Below are 22,096 nucleotides of genomic sequence, written 5' to 3'. Positions count from 1 at the left end.
CTTTTTTTTTTTTTTTTTCTGGAGTGTGTGTTGGGCAGAAGGGCATAGAATTCATATCTGCTGTGACGTAGGTTGTGACGGACGACCTCTGTTTGGTTGCTTTTGCTATCAGTTTACCCAGTGGGGCCATAATATCCGCTTCTTACACTTGGAAGGTACACAGCCTTTTTTGAACCTGTTTGTCCAGCTTGTTTGTGCTTTAGCATGATATGCATTGATCCGTTCTTGTAAATGCAATAAATGGAATTTGCCCATTCATAAACAGTTGCCTGGGGGTGGGTGGATGAGTGCTTGCGTGGTGAACTTGAAAATCAAGTGTTCCACTGCTCTCATTTGTTTTAGCACACAATGTTTGTCAGTAAAATATACTGTGTAATGTCATATTGCCTGTGTAATGAAATCTTCAAAAAGCGCGCGTGTGTGTGTGTGTGTGTGTGTGTGTGTTCTTCTTCCATGACTGTATGAGAAGTGTCAGCGGGTTCACAGCAGGATTGAATGCACTGTAAACTTCTGCACTTGTTCTGAAAGACTTTGCAGGAATGACTGAATGCATCATGGTACATATAAGTGTGCTCACTAGGCCTGTAAATGTATTGACACAGTCGATTGTTTTGATTTATAAACACATTTACTGAAGATTTAATGATCAGCATTACATTCAGTTTTACACAGATGATTGTCTGATTTGACAGTTTAAAACAAATTATTCCTACTGCTACTACTGGACATGGCTCACGTATCAAAGGTGCTCTGCTACAATTGAAAGCAAGTATAGAGTCTGTGGGACTTGAACACTTAGAAGAATCTGACTCTTCCTGGGCACACTGGCACGAGAGAAACTGGTCCTGTTTGAACAGCAGGAGCATCAACCACGGCAGCAGCTGCAGCAGATACATCTCTCTTCTTGAAGTGACGTGACGTATCCTTACTCGATAAGGATTCTCCAGCTGAGTCAGAATCTGCAGCAAGGGCAGGATCTGCAGCGAGAGCAGGGTCTGCAGCTGGAGCTGGATCTGCAGCTGGAGCAGCAGCAGCAGGGACGACAGGTACAACTTCATCTGATTCATGTGACTCTGCAGATAACAGGACGTTTTGATGGGGGTTGTGGAGAGCCGTCAGTTTGTGGTGGCTGTGGCCGTGCTTGTGTGACAGGCCGTGTGTGTGCACATGAACCACTGGTGGTAGGACGGGGTCTGCAGCTGCAGTGCTGTTGGCATCTACAATGGGAATCTAAAAAATGACATCAGTGAGAGAAAAACAGTTCTTAATGTTTTCTATGTGAACGTTAGATGGTGAATGTTGTTTTATTTTTATGAATCAGAACATATTAGAAGTCAGATGCAGTATTTTACCAGAGTGGAGAACATCTTGCAGTCCACACTGTGCTGGGCGATTGTCCCTTTGGCTGTACAAATCCCACGAGCCTGGAGAGAGAGACACAGCTCTCAGTTTTGTTCATTTTCAACATCTGGTGACCTGATTGAACATTTCTCCATCTCAGATCAGCTCAACAGGCCTGAAAACAAACTGAGTGCTTTTACTACTGTGTACTCACAGCCATGGCATCGTTGAGAGGCACGCAGGGATCCTCGGTGCAGTTTCCCTCAACAACCACATATTCTGTTATGAAGATGGGCCCACCAGACACAATCTGAAAGTATTAAACAGCACTGATGAACTGACAGCTGCAGGTTAAAGCATGCAGCTGTGTTACATCTGGTAAAAAGTATCCTGACTGTCTGACCTGTGATGACAACCTTCCAACCTCGAGAAGAACGTGTGTCGTGTTCACTGTCATGTTGTTGAAGGTTGTCAGAGAGGCATGGACAAAGTCCAGCGCATCGGTGTTATTGAGGGGAAGGAGGCTGGGACAGCCCAAACACAAATCCTCTGTGGATACTACAAGTCGAGCAGGAAAGTCACATACAGGTTATTGACACATGCAGTATGTATGGACACTGCTGTGGTTTGTTCTTTGTAATCATTTGGATGAGAGCACCATCTGTGATCTTTACCCTCTGATTTGCACTTGAATGCAATGACCTTCAGAACACCGCCAACCTTCTTCAGCACCACATCACAGTCTCCTTCTACCGCCTGGAAGAGAACGAAGAATCAAAGTAGGTTGATCAGAACTAATATCGACTGAATTACAGGAGTCGAAGCCTGAGAGCTTCTGCGTCTCACCGTCTGTACTTTGGGCCTGACTGTGCAGTTGGCAAGAGGCAGCGGGTCCAACACGTGACAGTCTGTCTCCAGCAGGTCAACTTCCATGTCGTATTCATCTCCGTCTGGCTGAATAAGCAAAAATATATACAAATCAATGCACAATTGTTACATTACTTTTAAAAAATGTAGTACATAAGATGGTAATTGACTAAATTCTGCTGTATATATTATTCCAGATGCAGGTGAACATATAACAGCTCCTATTAGCAAAATTAGAGCACATAGCTGCTTTTGATCTCTGACTGCTGACTTACCTTCGTGTAGACCTTGATGTCGTCGATCTGGTTCAGTACATACTTGTAGCCATGATGGTGCTGGGCGTTGAGGTAATCCTGCGCCACCAGAGCAGCCTCTTCCGCCTCGGGGGAGTCGCACAGAGGCCTTCGCACGATGGGTTGAGCCCATGTCCCCACCAGCAGTCCCAGCACCACAGTGAAGCTCAGGAGATTCATTTCTGTGTTTCTGTGTGAATTAAAAGTATCACAGTTGAGTAGATACTGGCAAAGACGAGAGGCAGACTGTTGCTTATATATTCTGTACTTTAAACATAAAAACAGAGCCAAGGTAAACACCATGCTCATCCCTCCTGACTCTTGCGTCACACTGCGCTTCTGTTTTTTTAAATCATGGCCTTTAATGATCTGAATGCTACAGAATTCTTCAGTGGTCACGTGCAAGATTCAGGACGAACTCATAAAAGCAAAGTGGACCTCCCGTCTCCAAAATTAAAGCTAAATTTAATTTCCCTCGTCTCCCCATTTAAAAAAAAAAAAGTCCTGTTTCATGTTTAAGACCAGCACTAAATACATAAACATTACCTGGATTCTGCTGCAACTCCTTTTTCAAAATCTGTATGTCTGTCATAAAGACTGAGTTATGTTAGGCTCTTATGTTGTGCATGTCAGCTTACATCTTACTCCCATTAAAGGACTCGTGTCCCTCTTTTTTTTATGTCACAACATGTGCAATAAAAGTCTTAAGGCCAGCCTCAGCGGTGTCGCAGGAAGACATCTGCAGGACAGAAAGCAAAACCTTCTGTTCATTTTCTGTTATAGGTTTCATGAGGGAAGTTTTTCTCATGATCGGACACGTTTGTTTCAGTTTTGTGTCACTTGTCTGTGTACTCTGTCCCTGTTCATCATTTAAAGCTAATTAATTTACTCATTTAATTCATGTAGACTTGTACAATGGCCTGAGCCACAATTTGTTACAAACATTTAAATGTTGCTGTGATTAAAACGAGTCCTTCTCTGTTAACAGCAGTGCTCAGTATAAACAATAAAGAAAAAGTGAATATATTCAGTCTAACGAGCTGTTATATCATTAGCTGTGGAAATTGAGGAGCAGTGCATGTGTTTTCAGTATGAAAGCATCCTTTGGCATCTAAATGATTTTTGATTGGGAAAAGGGTGACTCTAAGAATCCAATAAATTCTATTAAGTGGAAAGTTACTGTTTAATAGGTTGAAGTTTACAGTGAGCGGTAGCTGGGAGCCATGAACTCTGGCCTCAAACAGATGTGTTTTCAGCACAGTCGGACATCCTGAAGATGTGGTCACCTCTGCTCATTATTCAACCTGTCTATAGGAAACGATACGGTGTGCATATATGTTTGATTCTCTGCCTTTAAGAGGAAAAAACATGTATCTTTCTGTTCAGGATGGGTTGTACACTCTGGAAATAGAGGGCAAACAGTAACACTGAGCAAAAGTGAGTATAAACCCACTATTTCACTTGATCCTCATCAAGCTTCCAAACCTTTCAAGGTGGCTGCCCCACAACTTCCAGGTTTTCCATATAAATTAAAGGAAACTAAATGAGGGTCCGGAGGATACTGACCAACATCACAACCTTACTGTTTGGACTCTTGTGAATGCCTCATTAGGGCTCAGTAACCAAAATTGTGCTTTGTATTTTTTTTAAGCTGAGAATTTGAGTTCTGTGTGGGATGTTTATGGGTTCAAAACGACTGTCTAAAACATCTGGAAAGCTGGTGTAAGAGCAGGTGGGTATAAAAATCATCTTATCTCTTCGTGTGTGGGTAACCAAGGACAACTTTTTTTTATTTGGCTGCTTCTCTTATCAGTTTAGCCCGTGGGGGCATCATATCGCTTTTTAGACTCAGACTACCTAATTTGTCCTTTACCATGAACCGCAGCTTCCTGAACATTGATCCATTCTTGTAAATTCACTAATAGACTTTGCCCATATTCACCAGCATTGACCTGTATGTTTGTCTGTCTGTAACCTGAGAAACTCAGGTCGATTGGATAAAATATCTTATCAACATTTTCACATTGAAATCTTTAAATAGCCTCTTATGATTATGAAGTGTGAACTCTTTCATACTTGGATGTATGAGTATCCTGGTGTTTTCATTCATTTCTGAAATGTTGAGTTGTGTTGAGCATGGATGTGCAGAGGAAAAGCTGCTGTTGTTCATGGCTGTATCAGAAATGTCAGCCGGTTCACAGGAGGGTCATTGGCATGAGTCAACACAACAGGCAAACAGCACTGTGGACTTTTGAAATCGTTCTAGAGGACTTTGCAGAATGATGGCAAGGACTACAGTACAAATGATCAGTGTGTCCTCATTAACCCTGTAAATTCACTTGAGATTTATTCAACATCTTTACAGACAATTTGACAGAGAAGCTTGTCTGATTTGACAGTTTAAAACAATGAATTATTTCTCATTGGTTGGTGTTTTGTTACATCTACTGGAAATGGCTAATGTATCAAAGGTGCTCTGCTACAAATGAAAGCAAGTATAGAGTCTGTGAGACTTGGACACTTAGAAGAATCTGACTCTTCCTGGGCACACTGGCACGAGAGTAACTGGTCCTGTTTGAACAGCAGGAGCATCAACCACGGCAGCAGCTGCAGCAGATACATCTCTCTTCTTGAAGTTAGATGACCTATCCTTACTCGATAAGGATTCTCCAGCTGAGTCAGAATCTGCAGCAAGGGCAGGATCTGCAGCAAGGGCAGGATCTGCAGCAAGGGCAGGATCTGCAGCGAGAGCAGGATCTGCAGCGAGAGCAGGGTCTGCAGCTGGAGCAGCAGCAGCAGGGACGACAGGTACAACTTCATCTGATTCATGTGACTCTGCAGATAACAGGACGTTTTGATGGGGGTTGTGGAGAGCCGTCAGTTTGTGGTGGCTGTGGCCGTGCTTGTGTGACAGGCCGTGTGTGTGCACATGAACCACTGGTGGTAGGACGGGGTCTGCAGTTGCAGTGCTGTTGGCATCTACAATGGGAATCTAAAAAAATGACATCAGTGAGAGAAAAACAGTTCTTAATGTTTTCTATGTGAACGTTAGATGGTGAATGTTGTTTTATTTTTATGAATCAGAACATATTAGAAGTCAGATGCAGTATTTTACCAGAGTGGAGAACATCTTGCAGTCCACACTGTGCTGGGCGATTGTCCCTTTGGCTGTACAAATCCCACGAGCCTGGAGAGAGAGACACAGCTCTCAGTTTTGTTCATTTTCAACATCTGGTGACCTGATTGAACATTTCTCCATCTCAGATCAGCTCAACAGGCCTGAAAACAAACTGAGTGCTTTTACTACTGTGTACTCACAGCCATGGCATCGTTGAGAGGCACGCAGGGATCCTCGGTGCAGTTTCCCTCAACAACCACATATTCTGTTATGAAGATGGGCCCACCAGACACAATCTGAAAGTATTAAACAGCACTGATGAACTGACAGCTGCAGGTTAAAGCATGCAGCTGTGTTACATCTGGTAAAAAGTATCCTGACTGTCTGACCTGTGATGACAACCTTCCAACCTCGAGAAGAACGTGTGTCGTGTTCACTGTCATGTTGTTGAAGGTTGTCAGAGAGGCATGGACAAAGTCCAGCGCATCGGTGTTATTGAGGGGAAGGAGGCTGGGACAGCCCAAACACAAATCCTCTGTGGATACTACAAGTCAAGCAGGAAAGTCACATACAGGTTATTGACACATGCAGTATGTATGGACACTGCTGTGGTTTGTTCTTTGTAATCATTTGGATGAGAGCACCATCTGTGATCTTTACCCTCTGATTTGCACTTGAATGCAATGACCTTCAGAACACCGCCAACCTTCTTCAGCACCACATCACAGTCTCCTTCTACCGCCTGGAAGAGAACGAAGAATCAAAGTAGGTTGATCAGAACTAATATCGACTGAATTACAGGAGTCGAAGCCTGAGAGCTTCTGCGTCTCACCGTCTGTACTTTGGGCCTGACTGTGCAGTTGACAAGAGGCAGCGGGTCCAACACGTGACAGTCTGTCTCCAGCAGGTCAACTTCCATGTCGTATTCATCTCCGTCTGGCTGAATAAGCAAAAATATATACAAATCAATGCACAATTGTTACATTACTTTTAAAAAATGTAGTGCATAAAATGGTAATTGACTAAATTCTGCTGTATATATTATTCCAGATGCAGGTGAACATATAACAGCTCCTATTAGCAAAATTAGAGCACATAGCTGCTTTTGATTTAGTCTGAAAATGTCCTAAAAAGTTAGAAAGAGAGGGGCACCATAAACAAAAATGTCTATAACATTATGCAGTATGGACTGCTACACTTTGTGTTTATCCTTCTTCTCTTCCCAGTAAACTTTATTCTTGTCTACTGTGTTCACACATTTCTGTATGTAACTAAACAGCACCTCCACCTGCTGACTTACCTTCGTGTAGACCTTGATGTCGTCGATCTGGTTCAGTACATACTTGTAGCCATGATGGTGCTGGGCGTTGAGGTAATCCTGCGCCACCAGAGCAGCCTCCTCCGCCTCGGGGGAGTCGCACAGAGGCCTTCGCACGATGGGTTGAGCCCATGTCCCCACCAGCAGTCCCAGCACCACAGTGAAGCTCAGGAGATTCATTTCTGTGTGAAATGCAACAAAAATAAGGTATCACAGACGAGCAGACACTGGTAAAGATGAGAGGCAGAGCTGCTGCAGGTCGCTGCTTATATATCCTGTACTTTAAACATAAAAACAGAGCCAAGTTAAACACCATGTTCATCCCTCCTGACTCTTGCGTCACATGGTGCTGCTTTTTTTTTTTTTTTTTTTTAAGGATAACTGCCAAAGCAAATGGAAACTCACAAAGTCTAGCGTGGGACGAGCAGCCTTTAGTTCAAATCAGTTTTAGTGTCACACTCCTGCAACATATACTGATACCTGTCTCTATGTCTGCCGTGAATATATATCAAATATTACATGTGAGAAGATCTTTGGGTTCACTCGTATTGTATAACCAGCTGTCTCCCTCAACAGAGGTCACGCTGGTCAACTACAGAGCTGGGCCCCACTGTCAGCAGGGATCTGCGGACTTGCTCAATGATACTAAAAAAAAAGAAAAAAAACAGGATGTTTGCCAGATTTTTTTTTGGGGGGGGGGGGCATGACGACAGCGACCATCTGCTTATTACACCAGTGTCACTCAAGGTCAGCAGCAGGCCGCAAACAGAGATACTGATGAGAAGATTTCAAATGTTTTCTCAAATGAGCAATAAAGTGCAGACTGAGGACCGCCGCAGAGTTTTTCCATTCCCTCTAGAATACTTCACAAAGCTTTTACTAACTTTAGTAAAAACACACGGTCACTTCCATTCGGCATTAAATCACAGATATGTTACAGTACCGTGCAAAAGTCTCAAGCCACGGCCATTTCTTTAGATTTAGCTTTGAATGAGCCCTTTAAAATGTATCTTTAGGCACTTTGTTAGTAGCAGCCTGCCACAAGAACAACCTCCCAAGTTTGTTTGGCTTCTCCTGAAAATAATTTCGATTTTTCCCAACTACTTTTAAAATTGAAATCTTGTGGCAGAGACTTCATTTTTAAAAGACTTCCCTGCAGCCTCTGCTACGTGCAGAGACTGCAGGGAAGTCCATAATGTTTTTGTTTGGCTTATCATTTTCATGTTTAGTTTTGTGGATTCTGGAATTGTTTAATAGTCAATGACTGCAGAAGGTTGGAAGGCAAACAAGACATTTTTTATTCTGATGTTTCTGTAGCTTTGTATTTCTTAATGAGACATGATTTCTTTGATTGGCGTTTTAATGATATTGCAAGATCAACTTTAAAGACAAAACAGAAATGGATGATGGATGAAAAACCATAAGAGGTAAGGGTGTTGAGAGTAATGGAAACTAGAAAGAAGAACTTATTGTGGTCTTATTTTGCAAAGTAAAGGGATGTATAAGTTGAAGTTGAAGATACGGTATATTTACCCGGGTTATCAAGATTTGTTGTAACACTTGTTTCTATAAAATTTCTAGAAAATAAAATCCCTGACGCACAGAGAGGGCCTGCAGGGGGCAGTGACACACTTTAATGTAACTAAACGGACGTCTAAAGAAGAAGATCGTGTTTTGATTGGTCAGGATGAGAGGGGCACATGACTACATGTGACTGTTAACGGTCAACGGATTGGATGAAGTCGAAGTCTAACAACCAATCACAGCAAGACGTCGCTCACGTTGCGTCCGTCTGCGTGATCCAATCTTGCATCGGCTAACCTGAATGCTAAGTAAGCTAAAGAGTTTTAGCTCCAAACGCCGTGTTCTGGATAAAAAACGCTCTGATTTATGTGAACGCACACACAGACAGGACGTGTCCGCTGAGAGCTTTCTCCGCTTCGAGGTTTCATTGAGCCAAACGAGGGGGAAACTGCGAGGCTACGTGAGTGTGTGGCTAGCTGCTCGTTTGTTGCAGCCAATTGTTGGGTGTCTTTAAACATCGCCGGCTTTTTTTTTTTTTTAGCAAGGGTCTGTGATTGGAAACACGTGTCTGGAAGAAAGCAATTCAAGGCGGGCAAAACAGCGACCTGTACCCGCTCTGACAGCCTGGAGGTAACAAAATAATATTGCTTGCAAAAATAAAAATGTGTGTCTTTCTATGTGGGGACATGTGCTGCACACGCACACCTGCAGGTAGGTCTGTAACTCTCAGACAACTTCTGAAAAAGGCCTCCTTCTCAGTATAAAGAGCTGATGCAAGTGCAAAAGCAACAACTGTGATGGAAGACCTGTTCAGATCATTTGCCTTGGTAAAAGAAGCAGTAAGTAATTAGTCCATAAGCACGATTATACCTGAGAAGAATTTACCAGCCTTCAGCCACTGATCGGTTCACCGTAGGATCAGATCTATTTATGAAATCCTTTTTCATCAAAGTGAGGCTCATGTGTAATCAAACTTTTGTTCTGTGTCGCAGCAGATGGTCAGACTGTGAAACCAAAGCCAGGACAGGGACCCCTAAGTAAGCTGTGAGGATCGTGTCAAATTGTGAATTCTTCAGACCTCATGTTACTTCACCTTTCCACTTCAAGGTGAAATTGTCTCAGCTAGCAGCGGCTGGATCATGGCCCGGAAACCATGTAGCTCCGTGTGTTGGTTTGTTGCTAAATGCTGCTACATTTGAGCCGTCTCGCTCACACTTGGCTCTCTGGAAGGCGTTCTTCACTCTCTGCCAAATGCACCGAGCACAGAGCCAGCGAAGCAAAGCGAAATACTTGAAGAGGAGGAAGGGATCCATTTCTTTAATCAATGGGGTCTCTCACATGTCCAGGCGAGCCAAGAGGCGCTTGTACTGTAAACTACAGCTTTGGATGTGGAGGAAGTGGAGAGAGAAGTGCCACTTTGGGATATTTAGAGCTAAAAAACGCTTTGGCTCGGGCCCCGGCCTCAGTATAAAGACACAAAAAAATAAAAGGAAAGCGTACCACGCGCTGAATGCAGCAAAAACATCAGTCCTTGTGTCAGCTCTTGGATGTGATACTGGAGGTTCAGAGGATCCCCTTAAAAGACAGTACCAGGGTGTGAACACAGATCCTGCTGCAGGTGCTGATGGTGAAACCATTACAGGAGAAACTTTGGTACACATTAGTGAAATTAGAGAGCCTTTAAGACACTGTCACAGTATCCAATCTTCATTAAATGCAGACAGTAACACATGTGAAGACGTCACACAGAGCAGGGTACCAGGAACAACTCCTGCACAAAGACTCGAGGTTGGCAGCCCATCAGCACAGACTGCTGGTACTCCAGGCCAGGACCAGAGTAAAGTCACAGATACTGATGAGACAATCAGTAGTAAAAAAACAGTATCCCTTCACACTGATGTCAGCCTGAACGCACTGACGAAGGACATCCACGGTATGTGCATCGTTAACTTTTGGTGCAACTTTCTTCTTTGGGCCGTTTGTTAAGACAGAATTTCTGTGTTTCTCCAGAGTTTCTTGATGACTTCTACATGAAATATGGAAGCTTAATCCCATTACGTAAGAACGACGTCTTGAGGCATCTCAAGGGGAAGTTTTACACTGGTTTAAGTGACAGGTAAATCAGAATTCTGTTGTTGTGGTAAAGAGTAAGTGGGAGTTTTCTGAGTGTTGCCTGTTTGTGTCTGTTCAGGAAAAACACAGTCCTCTCTGAGGTTACCAGATACCGCGCTGCGATCCTCCAGAAGCCCGTCCCGTCTTTTCAGGTGGTCTACAAGAAACACACGTTGACTCTGGACGATTTGTTGACGCTGGCAGATCAGAACTGGCTCAACGACCAGGTTAGCATCATCTATAACACCAAACACGCCATGCTTTACTGGATTCACTGGAGTGTGAATGTTTAAGATCAATGTAACGGGTGTATGTACGCATTTGTTGTTTCTGTTGAAGGTTATGAACATGTACGGGGAACTGATCATGGAGTCTTCCCATCACAAGGTAATTAAACAAAGCTCTAAATGAAGCTCTAAAAATGCTGGAATTTTTCTTGCATTGGAACGCTAAGGGAGGAAAGATTTCACCTACCGGAGTTTTTCAATAAAGGGACTATAAGGCTGTATGTAGTTCTATATTATTTAATGAGGTCAGTTTATTTACTCCAGACTGTTTAAAATGCTTTTTACCCCTCCGCTGTAAAAGGCTGACAGAGTATTGCTGTCACCCTGCCGGGCTGGCAGGCATGGAGGAGGAGGGGAGCTGGAGAGGGCATCAAGCCAGTTTCAGGAACAGTTTCTGCTCCTCTGTACAAGGAGGAGCCCCACAAAATGACTTCCAGCTGCTCTCTATGAGGGTGGCATGAGAACCTAATGCCCTTTAGTTGGAGCTCACAGATGATCTTCGTGCAGCTCGACTGGCTTTCGGTGACACAGATCACCAGAACGGGCAAGTCGACCACTGGCACCCTTCGCTTTTCACACATGAGAGCAGATTCACTGAACTTGTGTAGCAGACCTGAGTCTGAAGATATCATCCAAACGTGATACTCTCTGCAGCATCAGCCAGGATGATTGGTTAGGCAGTCGGTCAGTGATGCTCTGGTGACGAATAGCCTCTGAGCGTCAAACATGGCTCAGCTTGTTAGCCAGTGCTGCGTTGAGTGCTGTTAGATATGGAGATGAAATCCACAGACCTACAGTTAGACCTTATGCTGGTGCAGTAGGCCCCAGGTTCCTTGCTAGTAGCCCATGTAGTGCTGTGGACTACCGCTAGGAGTACTGGTACCCCAATATGAGACAATACTGTAGATATCGTTCCAATATTTATCCTATTACTTGAAAGCGATGTTTGATCCTAGAACTTTTAAATCTACGTATTTTTAATTGTTATAAACTGATGATTTCTGTTTGTCTTTGCTTTTAGGTCCATTTTCTCAACAGTTTCTTCCACCGGCAGCTGATGACCAAAGGATATGATGGTGTTAAGCGATGGACGAAGCAGGTGAGCTGTTAGATGGAAATGATGTGATACCCTTGTTAGTCATGCAGCTTTCTATTGCCATGTTTCTCCCAGAAGCAAAAACAACTAATATAACTTTTATTTCTATGCAATGAAAAGTATGAAAAAAGTCTCTCTAAAGAACTAAAGAGTGGGTGGGATGGGTGGCTGTGATCTCGTGTGTCTCGTCCAGGTGGATTTGTTTTCTAAGAGCCTTCTTTTGGTGCCTATCCATCTGGAGGTTCACTGGTGTTTGGTGACTGCCGACATCGTCCAAAAGAAAATCTGCCTTTATGACTCTCAAGGGAACGGGCTCCAGAAAGTTGGAAGGGTAATTACACACTTCACGTACACGCAGTTACTTTGACAAAATACTTCTTTCTAAACGTTTTCCTCTCAACAGAACATCCTGAAATACTTAATGACCGAAGCAAAAGAAAAGAAGAAAACTGCTTTTGAAAGTGGTTGGACGGTGGCGTTCAATGAGGTACGTCGTCCTGGTTTAAACTGTTACCTGTTTGAACGCTCGCTCTCACTGACACGATGTGCTGTCTCCCCCTGCTGCTCCTCGCAGAAAGTCCCGCAGCAGACCAACGAGAACGACTGCGGAGTTTTTGTTCTGGAGGTAGGTGCGACTTTGTTCACGTGCATGATCGTTTCAGATTTGTTTCTGTTGCTTGCTCACTACATGATATTGCTCTTTTACAGTATTCTAGATGCCTTGCTCTGACAAGACCCCTCCACTTCTCACAAAAAGACATACCAAAGATACGAAAGAGGATCTACAAAGAGCTCTGCGACTGTAAGCTCCATGAACAGGACTGATGAGTCATTAACTTGTTGGATGGATGTGTTTTGGTATAAAAATAACATAATAAGCTACTTAAAGAAGTCCAGATGCTTTTCTTTCCAAGCTCCTTGGACTACGATGACCTGGTCCAAGGATGACTGAGAACCTTCACAGACAACATCGTGTAGGGTGTGATTGTGGTAGCAGCTCCACAGCGGCCTTACATTATGTATATAATGTGAAAATACGATCCCTGCTGCGAAATATAATTCACTCGTCAGGTTACATTTTCATCCATTTATGTAACTACTGCATATGATCAGTATTTAATCAAGCATGTCTTTGAGAGGAGAAGAAGAGTGGACTTACCTGGAGCCATACGGAGTCTGTCCTGTCCTGTGTCCGTTTGGCAGCTACTATGTTTCTGTGAATCTTATTGGCACCATTGTTAGCATCAGATTTGACCTGTTATCAGCAGATGACTGAATTGAAGTAGTGTTTTCTTGAATGTGCCTGTTTCAGATGAGCAATATGTATACAAAGGATTTAAATAAAAACTGTCATTTTCCAAACATTTCACATTTATTTATATTTGTTTCTCCTAAAAGAGACCTTTAATGCTCATTTCCATCTACATGTTTTTTTCCTTGGACTCTCAGAGTAGGTTTGCATGATTCATATTTCAGTATGATCCTTTTTTTTTTTTTTTTTTTATCACATATTGGACCTTTTGCAGCCCCTCAGTTGTGCCTGATGGCCATATTAGGCATATCACATCACACAGTGCCAAAAGTAGAAAAAAAAATTACATAAGAGTGAGTGTTTAACTCACATGTTTGCATTTGCTGACCTCACCAGCTCAGTCTCTATCCATGTTTAACATGAACATCCACAATTGTAGATGCTATGTTTGAGAAATGAAGGAAAAGCATAATGGGTTCCCTTTCAAGATCAGATACTGTATGCAGGACAACTTATTTTATATTACGTTACATAAATATTTGTGAATCCACTTGATTATAACTATGCGAGGAACAGTTACAAAACCCCAGTGAGAGAAAAGCTCTCACACAGATCAAAAAGTGGATATTTAAGGCACACAAAGAGCTCTCTAAAGTGTAGTTTTCAGTATTAGAACCAGATTCACACACTGTCAAAAACACGATGGAGTATGTATTGTTCAATATCAGATAACCAAATAAATCTGTTCACAACAGACACATCTCTATTGCTGACCCTGTCAGTACATTACACGAATACATAACGTATATTAACAGCCACTGTTCCTCGTTAGCAGCTCGTTGTAAAGCTGAGATTTAAAAAAATTGTCTTCATAAAAAATTCAAACATTCATAAAAGTCTCATGTTTACGAGTGCACACTGAAACCAAGAGCTGTGTATCTGCAACACGGACCACTTAAATACTGCAAGTATTATGTAGATTAATGCAGATACACCTGGTTTATCAACCTAAATCACAAGAGGCCACAAAGGAGAACAGTTTCCCCTTACCACGGAGACTATGTAGGTAGATATATTTGCTCACAATGTCTGTGGACATGTATGTTCCCACAGGAAGAGATAAAACTGATTCATACAGCCCAAAGATGTTGCAGATCTCCTCCAGTAGATGTGCTGTTGTTACTGATTAACCCTTCACATTGAGCTAGGTCTGATTTTATTCATCATAAAGAGGGTCTAATCGTTGATCTGAAACCCCCACTCAATTTCTGGCTCGTCGTCGAGACGAATCACGAGGTAGGACACGAGCTGGAAGAGGTTCTGCCACAGGCCCAGGAAGAGGTACAAGTAGAAGTCGCTGACGTCTATTTGGCAGTGAATCCCCGAGTAATTCATGTCGCACACGCACTCAAAACTGTTCACGTAGTTGACACAGAAACCTCCGTTCATACACGGGTCAGAGGCACATTCATCCACGTCCTTCTCACACCTGAAAGGAAAATTTAAAAAAGTTCTGTTTTTGGCCACTTGGGGGCAGTAGCTGCACTGACATGGACTTTTAAAATCACATGTGGTGGTTGGTAAGTTGCGTGCAAATTAACTATCATTATGCATGTCATACCATTGTCCCGCGAAGCCAGGCAGGCAGTAACAAGCATCATCAGCCTCGGAGCAGTGTCCTCCATTAAAGCAGCTGTAGTTCCACCGTGTACCCGTGCATGTAGACACAGGCAACTGAGGAAGTCTGGGCAAACATCAGAAGAGAGAAATTCAACACTGTTTAATTCAGAAATGGTTGATTTGTTGTTTACTTGGTTAAGTGAAGTGTGTTGAATTTGATGTAAAAGCACTTACGGATTGGTCTCGATGTACCATGGGATTTCAGGGAGTTTCTCGCTGTAATAGAGAAGTTTGCAAATCAGCACAACTGGTGACATTGCTATCTTTGGTGACATTGAAATCAACTCTTGAGGAACTCACTCGCAGTACTGGCCAGTCATATTTTGAGGGCATAGACAGGAGTACGTCTGGAAGCCTTTGAGGCACGTGGCGCCGTGGCTGCAATTGCTTTTTTCACACATATCGACTTCTACCTCACATTGCTCGCCGCTGTACCCCTGCTCACACGCACACTTATACCCTCCAGGTAGGCTGACACAGTTGCCGTAGAGACAGGGCCCGGAGATGCAGGGGTCTGTCGCGTCTTGACACAGGTGGCCCGTCCACTCGGAGGAACATGTGCACTGATGCAGGTCAAACAGGTCCTTGCAGATACCCTCGTTCCTGCAAGGGTTAGGTGTGCAAACACTGGCTCCCCAGCAGCCGTACAGCAGAGGAGCATTGCTGTTTATCCTCAAAAACTGCTCCTCCTGAGGTCTGGGCAGGTTCAGCTCTGTATCGGGGTGGAAAGGGAGAAGAAGCCCCCCAATCTCGACAGGACCCAGACAGCCAGACAGATCCACTCCAGCATTCAGGCTTAGACCACCCAGGAAGATGTCCGCTTCCTTGCTGAGAAACTCCAGGTCACCCACAGCTGTTTTGGGCATGCTAATGGCCTCCTTTCCTCCATCCACGACCATGATCCAACTGGAGGTCGATGCCTGGGTTTCCAAGTTGAGCTTCACAGTGTGCCACTTTCCATCACTGAACTGAGTCTGGCTTTGAATAGACACGTTGTCCTTGTCACCCCCAACCTGGAGATCCATGACCACATGAGAGTTCAGGAGAGAGACCGTCAGGTAGTTTGAGTCCTTGTGTGCATGCAGTAATGTGGCAGCAAGCCGTCTTGAGCGGAAGCTGAGGGAGACACTGGTCAGGCTGCGCTTAATCTTTCCATTGCTCCGGTACTGTGGAATGCTGCTTCCAAGCCGAAATGTCACATTAGACAAGCCTGTAGCAGAGACATGGAGGAGCAGCTTACTACTCAGGGATCTTGTTGCAGTCTCAAAGCATCACACCCATACAGACTACAGTCCCTCCTGAACATTAAAGACTCGTGTTTTTAGGTCTTGAAGAGTAACCTAACACCACATTGCTCTTAGTCCTCCCGGTGGCTGAAAGTTTGACACAACCCATTGTAAATATGCTCTAATTTTTGGGGCGTGGGCCATATTATAGAGCAAATTAATCTTTTCCCAATTTCCTTTTTTTTAAACACATGTACACGGTAGATTTTGTATTACTCGATTGTCCTTTTTCCTTTTCAGTTATCCAATGTAGATGTGAGAAGAACTTTTCTCCCTTACAAATGCCGAACAAAAATAAATGCCATCTAAATTTGCAGGCCTGTGTGAGCTTTTCATGATGGAATAAAGTCTAATTTAATTTTCTTTCTTTCAAAATCACTGTTCACATCTCTCAAAAGGAGTGTCTCATACCCTGCAAAGTACCTTGAGGTTAGTCAAGGCTAATCCACTCCATAAAATACCCTTAAAACTACAGTCTACTTACAATGTAAGATTGGGACATGTTATTGGTTTTACTGTCAAATTACCAAGAAATTATGCAGCACTTAGAGCAGCAATTACTTAGAGTATGACTTATCTCCTTTCCTGTAAAATACCCAGAATTGTGGCACTATGTAAAGTTACTTACTAATTATTAAAAATTACTTACAGACTTATTTAATTTATTTACAATAATTATTTCTTTGCGTCCTCTAAAAGCATTATTCTAGTATTCCTACCTTTATGAATGTGTAGGTTATTATAATTACATTGTAATATCAAATAAAAAAACCACTGACATTCCATTAAATTACAGGGGAATTACATGCTAAGTTGCACGCTGTATTATAAAGCGTTAAACCAGTTTCTTTAAGAACTGCATACTGCTCATGTTTAATAAAAAAACAGTCTGGTCTGCTTTTACAAAGTGCACACTGTGAGCGGGAAGTTTCTAGTGTAGTCACAAGGTTAGAGTTTAATTAAGCTAATCTCTTTTTTTAGGACTCTGTAAGTTCAACCACACTTGACAGTAGCCTGGCAGCATAGCAAATACAAACATACCAACTCTGCCTCAGCGGAAACTGATTTGTACTGGCGTACAGAAGGAGATGATTCCACTTTATTCTGACTGAGCCTTAATAACTTCAACGAAAACATAATTCCAAAAACATCCAGTGTGAAATAACCCCACTGTCCTTACCGTTTGTTTTTATTTAAACAGCAAATTAGCTGAAAAACTGTTTAAAAAGCTGTTTTTCCCCTCCCCTCTGTGAACATGTGACTGTTCCAGGAAGACATGTCATCATAAACTACCACAGCCATGTGGCAGCAGAGTTAATCTGACCAGGGATTACCACGCCTTAGAGGAATCCCATGCAGGATCCCTGCCTCTACTGTGTTCCCTGCTGTAATCAACAGTGCTGTAATTAAAACTGTGTGTGCACCACTGAGTCCCCTAAAGGGACGTGCAGTGCTGATAATGTCTTCAGTGGATGTCAGTTATATGCTATCTGAGGGGCTTGCACATTACTTGTAAATTCTTCCAAATGCTTGCATGTGCCATGAATGGGAAATGAATTCTTAAAGAGTCTTTATTCCTCCCTGATGATGTACTTTCAGGACAGGCATTATGCATGACTGGAACCTGTTATCAGGTTACTTACATTCAAAACCCTGAGAGAGGGGCTGACACATTGCAGCAGCTGGGCAGGGAGACAGCTCGCACCATTTCACCTCCTCACAGCGCCGCCCTGCAGTGTTGGGGGGGCAGTTGCAAATGAAATCATCCCACATGGAGTAACACACTCCCCCGTTAAGACAGGGGTTCACCTAATGCAGAGAAGACAGTATCAATTAATTAAAAAGCACTCTTTCAGTGTCAGTGCAGACACCAGGTTCGCAAGGGGTAGCAGCTCATGCACAACAGCGTTATCGATATGGCAGCACTGCCATAACTCACAGCACAGGCGTTGTCGCTGCTGCATCCTTCTGCAACGCTGATGAGTTGTTCCAGGTTGTACGATTCTACCAGAGTTGATATTGGATAGAACTGCAGTCTTTTGTTGTTAATCCTCAGATCCTGGATGCAACCCTTGAAGTACCTGCCAAAAGAAGCCGAGGCCCTTGAGTCTGGTAGCCCCCCGACATAAACCATATCCGTTGGATGGACCTGGATGAGCCTGATGGGCATAGAGCCCTGACTTTGGGCTGACTGGAACAAGGTGGCTACCACTCCTTCCAGTTTCAGAGTCACCAGGTGGAAATGGCCGTCATTGATCACAGCCCGACCGACCAGGGTCTCAAAGTTGTTGACCTGAACTTTGATCATACCCGCTTCCAGCCACAGGCGGAGGTACTGGCTTGTGCTGTTAGTCATGATAAGGAGCAGACCACTGGACTGTCTGGTGCGGATGAACATGGATATGATCACAGTATCACCTGGGTCATCATCCAATGAGAACACAGCATAGCTCTCGAGGTCTTTGTTTCCAAACCTGGCTGTGATGTACTCTGTATAAGCACGAGAAAGAGAGAAATTCATAATTTACTTAACAGGAGCAGTAAAGTCTTACATGTACAATCCCAGTAAAATCAAAAATGTGCAGCATCTCCAGTCTTTATGTAAGTGATAAAAAGATGTATCGTCTTATCTAACACCAAATAGTCTCTAATCTCATTTTTAAGCAAAACAATGCCATGATTATTGTACAGTTGTCAGTGTTATGGGGACTAAATGAGTTATTGTTTCAGTAAAAGGTTTTTACAATGAAGAAGGCTCGCAGGTCATTACAAGGAGGAGCTCCTCAGTTTGGCAACCAAAGAAGACACAAGTCCATAAGACTCCCTGATCTGGCAAACTGAAGGCATTCCCGGTCAATTACTGAATACCACGTTTTTTTAATCCTCGATGCAGGTGTATGTTCTAAAAGCATGGCTGTTTCACTTGACAGTCTGCTATTTCTACCAGCTCCGTAAGCTCCTTTAACGTCTGCCGACTAATTTTATCCTGCAGGGTGCTTCTCTTCACAGCTCACCACTGACACTTGAGCAGCAAGACGACTCAGGCTGAGCTTGAACTTGAACCAGTGCACCTATATTTAAAGGGTATCTCCAATAATTTGTCATCAGCTAAATTAAATGTTATTCATGATTCAGAAATTTTACCTAACAGAGATCAGGTTAGCGCTAATGGATGTGGTTCAATGGAAATCGCACCACATCTATTAAACCAAAAGTTGCACAAGGCCAAAAAAGGCTTTTGCTCACAAAACCTACATATTTTTAAAAGTTATAACCTCAGACTGAAACAGCCATTTGTTAAAGAGGACCTCCATTGCTGTGTTTCATTGTGGGAAAGAAAATTTGTTTTTTGAGGTTCTGTACCTAAAGAAATAAAAAGACTATGTAGGGAGGAGGCTGGGATGGAGAGACAGGTCAACAAAACACTGGATGCAGAGCTTTTTAATGCCATGACTTTATGCAGTATTTAATGTTGCAGGTAAGGAAACAAACACAGGAGAAGCCCTGAACAGTAGGCAGGGACAAACAAGGAAAAACTGGGAACTAACAAGCAATTTGAGTTTACTTGAGAATCTAATTTAAAAATTTACACAGCTTGCAATGATGTTAATGTATATGTAAGTCTTACCCTCTGCACAGTTGTTTCCCTCATATGGCCTGTGGCACTCACAAAGGTAACCCCTCCAGCCTTGGCTAACACAGCGGCCTCGGTTGTGACACGGGCTGTCGTCACACTTGTCTTTGTCGCTGCACCCCACAGTGATGTTCGCCTGGATGCGTGAACCTTCTGGCGCTATAACCGGCAATAACAGCCGTGAGTCTACAAACACATCTCTGAAGCAGCCCAGAAAAGCAGGAGGGTAGTCTGCTTCCTCCACTGCCCTGCCCAGTGTCCAGTTCCCACTGATTGCTCCAATGAAGAGGCTGTGACGAACTGCTCCTGGCTCAGGGAGAGAGGAGGCCTGTTCAAGCAGCTGGACTTCAGCATTGGACTCTCTGGTGCAGCTTCCTTCAGTGCATAGCAGCCTGATGAGACTGACCACGCCACCCAGAGATGCTTCCGCTGTGTGCCACTTGCTGTCAGACAAATATCCTGGAAGCTCTTGAACCAATGTGCTGGAGCCTTGGCCTCTCAGGCTGAGGAGGCAGAGATGCCCGTGCATCAGCTCGATGCTGAAGAGCAGATCGTCCACCCTGCGTTGTAAGAGGGTGCCAACCGGTTGTTCCGTCCTGAAGCTGAAGGTGACGTTAAGAGGAGCTTCTTGGTCTAGGAGCGGCGTCTGTATGTACATATAGCCTCTGGACTCAAATGAGAAAACAGTGGGAGTCTGGCATTTAGGGCTCGTGAAGCCAGCAGGGCAGATGCATGTGTAACTGTGGTGATCGTTCACAAATAAGGGAGAACACACTCCTCCATTCTCACACTGGTTCTCATTACAGCCTGTAAGTGCAACTGTGCAATTCTGTCCACCATACAGCTGCCCGTTTTGGCTCTGAGAGGAGCAAAGGCATCTGAATCCTCCATTGTGGCTCTCACATACACCACCGTTTTGGCATGGCTGCTGTTCACATCCACTGATATCCTCGCTGGAGACGGTGTCTAGAGAGCAGATTATAGTTCATTATAACTTTTTATACATATATTTGTGTAAACAGAGAGGCACGTAAGGCGTCTACACAAATGAATTAATTTTAAACATACAAAAAAAAAATCAGCTGTACAAACTTCAGTACACTTCACTTCAGCCAGTATTTCCAAATATGCCAATGACGAGGTGAGAATGAGAGCAGAAAAACATACTAATGACTCTAATATTGACCTCTGACAACAACACACAAATTATATTTACCTGCAAAAAGCAACCACAGCATGCACAAATACACGCTGAATCTCAACATTGTCCCTTACAATCCTACAAACTGTTCAATATTTGGCAGGTTTGTTATTTTGGATCAAACACAGGTGAAAATACTTGCATGTGCACCTCCATCTTCACTGCCTGTCCTCACTGTTTGTGTGCGTTCACTGAAATGCATGGATCGCTGCACGCCAGATAGGAGGGATTAAGCTAATGCACTTACAATGTCTTACACGTTAAACGTGTTGGGGAAGGGAGGGGTGCACCCAAGAGGCTAATCTGAACAACTTCAAGCATGTTCCCTGGACAGAACTCTAATGTCCTCTTATGTAAGGGATGGCGATGCCAGAGGTGCCAGAGTTTGGGCACAACTGAAATTCAGTTTGAGAATTAAGTTTATGTAGAGGTAAACAGTCCTTCCATTCACTTTTATGCACATGTCCTGAAACATGGACACTAACGCAAATGGATGTGTGCACGTGCACACACATATGCACTGCAGGTTGAGTGCAGTTTGGCTGCAGTGGGCTGGATCAAGGCTCCAGTCTTTGAATGAGGCAAACTGAGGCCAGTGTTTCTAATCTGGGAAGCATCTTTGTCATTTAAATGCCTCTGACGTAACCGCAATTCATTTAACTCTAAGAGCATTCACTTTGGTCTCTGGTACAACTAATGGGCTTGATGCTCTGTTTGTGTTGCTTATTTTACCATTGGTCTGGCTCAGGCTGATAAACCTAGGACTCCACCCTATGATGAGGGTTTTGAACCCTTAAACTCATTAATTGAAAATATTGCTAATATACACCGTATTGCCATGCATTCACTTTAGTGAATTCAGAAGTACAGTGCTAACAATGTACTTCAAATTTAAATATACAGTACAACCAAATTGCCCTGCAGGAGGTGGGTGACTCTGTAAATTCTTCCACCTGGAGGGGACACAGCCTAATCGTGGATTCACATCCAGGGCCTTCTTGCTGTGGGTCAACAGTGCCGACCATCTAACCACGATTCCTCCAATATTACTTTATATTATATTATTGTTGCAATTGGCTGGAAATTT

The 22,096-nt window shown here is 43.4% G+C and overlaps 4 protein-coding genes across 5 annotated transcripts; 1 reads left to right on the top strand and 3 right to left on the bottom strand.

The window, feature by feature from the left end:
- Positions 1 to 681: 681 nt before the first annotated feature.
- Positions 682 to 2,698, bottom strand: LOC146367301 (alpha-2-HS-glycoprotein-like). The gene is made up of 7 exons (XM_084912550.1): positions 2,484 to 2,698; positions 2,188 to 2,295; positions 2,016 to 2,097; positions 1,745 to 1,899; positions 1,556 to 1,651; positions 1,353 to 1,424; positions 682 to 1,230 (listed from the first exon to the last, which is right to left on the bottom strand). Exons 1-7 carry the CDS (start codon positions 2,679 to 2,681, stop codon positions 796 to 798), a joined length of 1,146 nt encoding a protein of 381 aa, XP_084768676.1. The 5' UTR covers positions 2,682 to 2,698; the 3' UTR covers positions 682 to 795.
- A 2,124-nt stretch (positions 2,699 to 4,822) lies between these two features.
- LOC146367300 (alpha-2-HS-glycoprotein-like) lies at positions 4,823 to 7,201 on the bottom strand. Its single transcript, XM_084913365.1, has 7 exons — positions 6,920 to 7,201; positions 6,452 to 6,559; positions 6,280 to 6,361; positions 6,009 to 6,163; positions 5,820 to 5,915; positions 5,617 to 5,688; positions 4,823 to 5,493 (listed from the first exon to the last, which is right to left on the bottom strand). The coding sequence occupies exons 1-7, from the start codon at positions 7,115 to 7,117 to the stop codon at positions 5,023 to 5,025; spliced, it is 1,182 nt and encodes a 393-aa protein (XP_084769491.1). The 5' UTR covers positions 7,118 to 7,201; the 3' UTR covers positions 4,823 to 5,022.
- Positions 7,202 to 9,504: 2,303 nt separating this feature from the next.
- Positions 9,505 to 12,879, top strand: LOC146367299 (sentrin-specific protease 5-like). Of its 2 annotated transcripts, XM_084913208.1 has the most exons (10): positions 9,610 to 10,079; positions 10,182 to 10,394; positions 10,472 to 10,577; positions 10,653 to 10,800; positions 10,913 to 10,960; positions 11,882 to 11,959; positions 12,150 to 12,287; positions 12,360 to 12,443; positions 12,531 to 12,581; positions 12,665 to 12,879. In XM_084913208.1, exons 1-10 carry the CDS (start codon positions 9,713 to 9,715, stop codon positions 12,779 to 12,781), a joined length of 1,350 nt encoding a protein of 449 aa, XP_084769334.1. In that variant the 5' UTR covers positions 9,610 to 9,712; the 3' UTR covers positions 12,782 to 12,879. The 2 variants fall into 2 exon arrangements, with proteins under 2 accessions (XP_084769335.1, XP_084769334.1); XM_084913209.1 differs by having other exon boundaries at positions 9,505 to 10,394.
- A 153-nt stretch (positions 12,880 to 13,032) lies between these two features.
- LOC146367298 (protein crumbs homolog 1-like) lies at positions 13,033 to 21,190 on the bottom strand. The gene is made up of 8 exons (XM_084913207.1): positions 21,025 to 21,190; positions 19,803 to 20,774; positions 18,114 to 18,664; positions 17,818 to 17,983; positions 15,189 to 16,098; positions 15,063 to 15,104; positions 14,830 to 14,952; positions 13,033 to 14,697 (listed from the first exon to the last, which is right to left on the bottom strand). Exons 1-8 carry the CDS (start codon positions 21,071 to 21,073, stop codon positions 14,445 to 14,447), a joined length of 3,066 nt encoding a protein of 1,021 aa, XP_084769333.1. The 5' UTR covers positions 21,074 to 21,190; the 3' UTR covers positions 13,033 to 14,444.
- Between the last annotated feature and the right edge of the window lie 906 nt (positions 21,191 to 22,096).

Source organism: Perissodus microlepis, chromosome 18, assembly GCF_051167445.1.
Source record: "Perissodus microlepis isolate ML-2025 ecotype Zambia chromosome 18, ASM5116744v1, whole genome shotgun sequence".
NCBI lineage: Eukaryota > Metazoa > Chordata > Actinopteri > Cichliformes > Cichlidae > Perissodus > Perissodus microlepis.
This window is presented reverse-complemented; position numbering and strand designations above follow the sequence as displayed.

What these genes read in the sequence shown, in the direction of transcription:
- LOC146367299 (XM_084913209.1), top strand. Translation starts at nt 9,713, where the DNA reads ATGCACCGAGCACAGAGCCAGCGAAGCAAAGCGAAATACTTGAAGAGG. An exon ending in ACTGACGAAGGACATCCACG is followed by an intron (nt 10,395 to 10,471) that starts GTATGTGCATCG and finishes GTGTTTCTCCAG; the next exon opens with AGTTTCTTGATGACTTCTAC. An exon ending in GGCTCCAGAAAGTTGGAAGG is followed by an intron (nt 12,288 to 12,359) that starts GTAATTACACAC and finishes TCCTCTCAACAG; the next exon opens with AACATCCTGAAATACTTAAT.
- LOC146367298 (XM_084913207.1), bottom strand. Translation starts at nt 21,073, where the DNA reads ATGTTGAGATTCAGCGTGTATTTGTGCATGCTGTGGTTGCTTTTTGCA. An exon ending in TGGTACATCGAGACCAATCC is followed by an intron (nt 14,953 to 15,062) that starts GTAAGTGCTTTT and finishes ATGTTTGCCCAG; the next exon opens with ACTTCCTCAGTTGCCTGTGT. An exon ending in CCTGGCTTCGCGGGACAATG is followed by an intron (nt 14,698 to 14,829) that starts GTATGACATGCA and finishes TTTTCCTTTCAG; the next exon opens with GTGTGAGAAGGACGTGGATG.
- LOC146367301 (XM_084912550.1), bottom strand. Translation starts at nt 2,681, where the DNA reads ATGAATCTCCTGAGCTTCACTGTGGTGCTGGGACTGCTGGTGGGGACA. An exon ending in ATTCAAGTGCAAATCAGAGG is followed by an intron (nt 1,900 to 2,015) that starts GTAAAGATCACA and finishes CTCGACTTGTAG; the next exon opens with TATCCACAGAGGATTTGTGT. An exon ending in TTGGAAGGTTGTCATCACAG is followed by an intron (nt 1,652 to 1,744) that starts GTCAGACAGTCA and finishes TAATACTTTCAG; the next exon opens with ATTGTGTCTGGTGGGCCCAT.
- LOC146367300 (XM_084913365.1), bottom strand. Translation starts at nt 7,117, where the DNA reads ATGAATCTCCTGAGCTTCACTGTGGTGCTGGGACTGCTGGTGGGGACA. An exon ending in ACATCAAGGTCTACACGAAG is followed by an intron (nt 6,560 to 6,919) that starts GTAAGTCAGCAG and finishes TTGCTTATTCAG; the next exon opens with CCAGACGGAGATGAATACGA. An exon ending in GCAAGATGTTCTCCACTCTG is followed by an intron (nt 5,494 to 5,616) that starts GTAAAATACTGC and finishes TCATTTTTTTAG; the next exon opens with ATTCCCATTGTAGATGCCAA.